This window comes from Malus domestica, chromosome 14 (assembly GCF_042453785.1).
Source record: "Malus domestica chromosome 14, GDT2T_hap1".
In the NCBI taxonomy this organism is placed as follows: domain Eukaryota; kingdom Viridiplantae; phylum Streptophyta; class Magnoliopsida; order Rosales; family Rosaceae; genus Malus; species Malus domestica.
The window spans coordinates 14069075-14075717 of NC_091674.1; the positions used below are offsets into that span (position 1 = coordinate 14069075).

General features: G+C 42.0%; 1 protein-coding gene across 1 annotated transcript; it reads right to left on the minus strand.

Annotated features, from left to right (window-relative positions):
- Window positions 1-4783: 4783 nt before the first annotated feature.
- LOC103454710 (calmodulin-7) lies at window positions 4784-6370 on the minus strand. The gene is given in 2 exon segments (NM_001404984.1): window positions 4784-5344; window positions 6200-6370. Coding segments are annotated over 2 exon segments (450 nt in total). The 5' UTR covers window positions 6276-6370; the 3' UTR covers window positions 4784-4970.
- Between the last annotated feature and the right edge of the window lie 273 nt (window positions 6371-6643).

A 6643-nucleotide genomic window follows, 5' to 3' on the forward strand; every position in this document is an offset into this window, starting at 1 on the left:
TAAAAATTAAAATTAATATATATTTATTTGGTTCGTTCGATTTTGTACTTTTGGTTCGGTTTTTTCGGTTGCGGTTTCGGTTTTCGGTCCCCTTTTTTTCGGTTTACGGTTTTTTCAACCCGCCCCTATGTGACATGCATGTGAGAACTCCATGTTGATCACATTCGTTGGACTCAATCTCTATTGAGCACATACGTACTTGTCTTGGTGTCATTTATACCATTGACTCGATACCAATCACTCTCTCAGGAGAGAAGACATAGTACTATACGAATCTATCTGGATTGTCAATGCCCAATCGTCTATACTATAATCAGAAACGTTTAGAATGTGTATACAAGAAAAAGGATTCATGAATATAACTTCTTTAGAACATTTTATTTGCCTTCAACTAAACTAGTTGAATTTATCGTGTGAAATATTCATAAAATATCATTTTACGATTAACTTTAGGGCACATTACACGTTCAGATGTTGATTTGTATGATTTTGACCAAGGATTTGGCCGTTATAATCCATGTAACATCCAATACTCCAAAACATTGTAGAAAATTACCAAGTTAAAAATCCTAACGACAAGTTATGATTGGGCTTGTGCTTCAACAGAGTCGACAAATGGTACATACATGGACAAGAATCGTTGTCCGAAAAATATAGACATGCAGTTGCAGATTCATTGTTTCCTCACTCGGGAAATTAAGGGAACACTACCTCAACCTACATGCTCCACTCACAAAGCTTCAACATACAAGCTTCAACAAAAGAAAATTCAAAGAACTTAGCGAAGAAGGCTTTGGTGTATTTAACATAATACGTTGAAATGAAGGAAAGCTTATTTATTGATATCCCCGAATAGTTACAAATATGTACATATACTTGAGTCAAAATAAACAAACAAGAGGGAGCATTCACAAAGGTTGCTTAGGAGAAGTCTCAGTAGTCGGTAGAGCCCCAGAAAGAGAAGGCACCGGAGGGGGATCATTCGGAGTCTCAGTACTGGACAGAACCCTAGAAGGAGGAGGCATCAGAGGTTGATCATTTGGAGCTTCATTACGCGGTACAGCCCTAAAAGACGAAGGCAATAAATGCCTTTGGAACAAACCCACAAATCTCTGATGATCAAGTAAAACCTGACCATCAGATTCCTTCATCTGGTCAAGCTTCTTCTTCATGTTTGTAGCATAGTCATGTGCGAGCCGGTGCAACTGTTTATTCTCATGCTTGAGCCCTCTAATCTCCTGTTTGAGACTCATCACTTCAGCCGCCAATGATTCAACTTGGCGGGTTCGAGCAAATAGGCGTTGGGCCATATTAGACCGTTTGGACACTGAACACTGAGAGCCAAAGAATCCTTAACAGCCAACTCATCAGACCGTTTGGAAAGTAGTCTGTTATCTTTGGGAGTGAGAAGGTTTCTGGCCACTATCGCAGCGGTCATATCATTCTTCATCACGGAATCCCCAACGGTAAGAGGACCAGTAGGGGAGACGAAGGATGGGCGCCATATGTTGTCTGGAGAAGGCGGGGCTGCCTCTTCAACAAGGTTCAAGTCAAAACGACGGTCGGAGGGGCCAGACATTTTCAAAGGTGTTGAAGAGAGAAGAGGTCGGACAAATCAAGATCTTAGAAGTGCAAGAATGGAGCTTCTACTGGTGGATATTCAAGTGTGCTTTGGAACTTAATGTCAGCCCCTATAAAAATCTGCACTCGACGAAGCTTCAGAAATCAAAGAGGCGCCTGCTCAGAAATCGAAAAGGCGTTTGCTTTCTCAAAAGCTGGGCTGCTCAAAGACCATGAAGGCCGATCTTAGAAATCGAAGAGACTTGCTTTCTCAAAAACTAGGCTGCTCAGATACCACGAAGGCCGATCTCAAAAATCGAAGAGGCACCTACTTTTCCAGCCTTGTCAGCACCTGTCACACGCACACTCAGCTTTGCGGAAATTATGGGCATTCTGTCGAAGATTTTTGGCGAAGTAGAAAGCACATGAATCGTACTGTTCAATCACCCACTTCCCACACGCAACAGTAGCTCATGGGTACCACAGATAACTTTGCCAAAGTTCTCTGACAAAGTTGAGACACGTGAAGCTTGCAGATCCCACTGCATCGCTCTGACCAAGAAGGGTAAAAGAATAGCAAATAAACAACACTAACAAAGTTTAGACACATAAATTTTGAAGGTCTAGCTACCATATTATTACCCACAAGGGTAAAGGAACAGTACCACTGCTGGATAATTGGAAAGTCCTGGTGTGTCAACCTCTGTGCTTCGTGGCAAGGTAGACTAGCAAACATGCCCAACCTTTACTCACATTCGAGAAAACACTCCCAACAAGATTGCTTGCTCCAAAATCGAAGAGGCACTGCCCTCCGAATCTCGAGAGCCAGACTCCCAACATGATTACTTTCTCAAAAATCGAAGAGACACCGCTCCCCGAATCTCGAGAGCCAAACCCCCAGCAGGATTGTTTTCTCAAAAATCGAAAAGGCATCGTTCTCCGAATCTCGAGAGCCAGATCCCCGATAGGATTGCTTGTTCGAAAACCGAAGAGGCACCACTTTCCCAACTTCAAGAGCTGGATCTCCTTGGATAAAGCTTGTCTGTAATCTTCACACGCAACATCAGCTTTCCAGATACCATAGACCACTTTTTCAAAGTGCTCTGACAGAGTTAAAACATGTGAAGTTGGCAGCTCCCACTACCGTGCTATGACCAAGCAGGGTAAAGGAATAGCATTATTACTTGATGTTAGGGAGACTCCTATATATGTCGACCTCCATCCCCAACGGACAGCTAGACCTGCAAAAATGCTCAACCCTTCCTCTTATCTGAGAGGGCACTCCCAACGAAGCCTTTCGAAATATTCAGCTTTCTTTCCCCCCGATAATACCTCTGTAAACAAGCAATACTAGAGCAAGAATATCTCATATCATCAGGGTTAAAAGCAAGAGTATCCCATATCATGCTTTTTCCCTGTCTTTTCCTTTGGCCTTGTTCTTACCTGCAAGACAAGGAGAAAGAGAGCAATCAGTCAGCACTTGGAATCAAGCTTCCAGCCAGGAACTGACTGCCTGGAACCCCTTACCTGATTACTTACCTGGCATTGCTCTCGAGTACTCATCTTCAACATCTTATGCTTCTAGGGAAGATACCGCATTTGCCTGAGGAACATATAGGGCAAGTGAGAAAGATACAAGGAAGCATGTGGAGACAAGCGTAACAGCACACGTGCCGATACATCCACTACTCTGTCAAAAGCAAACATATCCCATATCAGCAGGGTCGAACGTACTCTAGATTTGATGGACTTGTTTTGACCCTCAAATTCTTCAGTCGGCCTTATACTCTGGAGGAAACCAGAAAACCCTCCAGCCCAGTTCAAGAATAAGCATGTGGAAAGTTACTTCTTCAAAAGCAAAAGTATCCCATATCATCTCTTCTCATTTTTCTTCTCTTTATCCTTCATACTGCCTGCAAGATAGGGAGAATGTGAACAATCAGCCGGAGCTCTGATTGCTTACCTTGTCTATCACCTCTTTCAGCAGATCCCCTAACTCGGCGACTTGGGGGACTCCTACTACATGGTTTGTATCGCGCTTGACCAAGCCTGAAACTACAAGTAAGCTTCAAGTGAAATTGATACATTACCTTGTGCATCTCCACCAGTTACAGATACCACCCCTGGATGGAGGAAGAGTACTTCCAGAGAAGATGCCACATCTACCTATAAGACAGATAAGGCAAGTCAAGACGATACCACACTCCGGTACTTAGAAGTTTCGTGGTTACGAGATCATTCTCCCACAATATTTCCTAATGTCATTTGTACTAAATCATTCACTTGTACTCACTAAAGGAGAGCTTGAACCTATGTACTTGTGTAAACCCTTCACAATTAATGAGAACTCCTCTATTCCGTGGACGTAGCCAATCTGGGTGAACCACGTACATCTTGTGTTTGCTTTCCTATCTCTATCCATCTATATACTTATCCACACTAATGACCGGAGCAATCTAGCGAAGATCACAAAAAGTGACCGTTTTCGCTACCTAGGATCTATCTTGCAAGAGAACGGAGAATTAGATGGAGATCTCAACCATAGAATACAAGCTGGATGGATGAAGTGTAAGAGTGCATCCGGCGTGTTGTGTGACTGTCGTAGACCACTGAAACTCAAGGGAAAATTTTATAGGACGGCAATAAGGCCAGCGATGTTGTATGACACAGAATGTTGGGCAGCGAAGCATCAACACGTACACAAAATGGGTGTAGCGGAGATGAGGATGCTTCGTGGGATGTATGGGCACACGAGAAAGGATAAGATTGGGAATGAGGATATCCGAGGTAAAGTAGGAGTAGCCAAAATTGAAGGAAATATGAGAGAAAATCGGTTCCGGTGGTTTGGACATATGCAAAGAAGGCCTACTGACGCTCCGGTTTGAAAATGTGACTAAGGGACAGAGGTTCAGGGCCGAAGGAGTAAAGGAAGACCTAGGAAAACTTTGGAAGAGACCCTAAGAAAAGACTTGAGTACTTGGATCTAACGGAGGACATGACACAAAACCGAGCGCAATGACGTTCTATGATTCATATAGCCAACCCCACTTAGTGGGAAAAGACTTTGTTGTTGTTGTTGTAGTTGCAGATTCATTGTAAACGAGGAGATAGCCTACACATAAATTTGAGTCTTCCAGCCAACATAGAACATTGAATCCTCCCACAAAGTAAAAGGTGCACAATAGACCAGAAACTGAAACAATTAAAAGGGAGAACACAAAAAAAAAAGAACTGCCAAACCATTGTCAAAGGACCACAACATGAGTCTACTACTTTCTTTCAAGGCTTGATTACAAAAACCATAACATAAAAATGGAAGCTAGGAATCCCAAATTAAAATTAAGCCCTCTTCCTTTTTTTTTTTTCCCTTTTCTTTGGTTCTCAAGTGAGTTGGGATTTTGACATGAGTATCACTTGGCCATCATCACCTTGACAAACTCCTCGTAATTTATCTGGCCATCGCCATCAACATCAGCCTCCCGGATCATCTCATCAACTTCCTCATCAGTGAGCTTTTCCCCAAGATTGGTCATCACATGGCGGAGCTCCGCGGCGGAAATGAAGCCATTCTGATCCTTGTCAAAAACTCTGAAAGCCTCTTTCAGCTCCTCCTCAGAGTCAGTGTCCTTCATCTTCCTGGCCATGAGGTTTAAGAACTCAGGAAAGTCAATGGTCCCATTACCATCAGCATCGACTTCATTGATCATGTCCTGGAGCTCAGCCTCAGTCGGGTTCTGCCCCAATGATCTCATGACAGTGCCAAGCTCCTTTGTGGTGATACAACCTGCATATCAAAATTATTAGAAACGGCAATAAGTTGCTTCTATTTCTTCTGGGTGCTTATGTTTGCTTATGAGGAACACAAGATATGCAGATATCGGGACTACATACTACATACAGAAAAGTATTGGCATTCCATATCCTTTGAGACCCTGGAAACCAGCGCCCATTTTGCATTAGTTCACCAAGCAAACATAACACCGTTTGTCCAATACACACACGAGCGCAAACAAACATTTAAAAGCATGGTATTCGCAAGTATGAAAACCTGATCCAAAAGAGCGCACATGAATTTTAAATTTCCTAGCATCGAGAGTAATAAAGAACGCACACGACAAGAACCATACCAGCCTATCATGGACATTCTAAGAAACTAACCCATCAAGCATTCAACAAATATCATACAATGACAATCCTTGAATCTCATATTTTCTGCAAGAGAAAAATAAATCTCAAATTTCTTACACATGCTTGACATGTTCAGATTTAAAATCACAAAGTTCCGGAATTAATTTCCCTTTTTTTACAAATCACAAACCCTAATAACACTCAAACACAAGATTAAACCTCTTTGAAATTTGAAAATTTGAATCGATCAATCGCAACCCCCTTTTCAATCTGTTTTCGATTTTCACAAACGCAAGTAATAATTCCACGAAACAAAATATAAAAAGCAAAAGCCGAATTTAAAAATCAAAATCGAGGATCTACAATTCTCCAATTATAAATCGAAGATCCAAAACCAGAAATCCAAGATGCAGATCTGACATAGATAAAGGAATCAAAACATGTAAATAACATGCATAATATAATTGTAAAAAATGGATGGAAATTCGGAAGAGAGAGATCTGAGTCTAACCATCGCCATCCTTGTCGAAAAGGCTGAAGGCCTCCTTGAACTCAGAGATCTGATCGTCAGTCAGCTGATCCGCCATCGATCCCCCTTGATTTCTTCTTTGTGTTTTCCTTTTCTCTTGGAAATTAGGGAGCAGAGAGAGAGGGGAGAGTTTCAGACAAACAAGGGAAAGGTGTGGGTTCAACGCGTTAAGCTGACACTTTTATATCGGCTTCCAGCGCATCCAATGCATCCCCTCCCATGTACCATCCAATCATCTCCCTTCACCCTCACTTTTACTATTTTACCCTTACTCGCCTTTATACTCTTCCCAAGTTGTGCATCTCCCAAACCACCATATTGTTCATGCACGGCGACAGCTTCTCTTCTGGTGACTTCTAAATCCAAATTCCGAGTTCAAATTTGAACTACATTATTATTAGTTTATTGTGAGATTAAGCATAATTT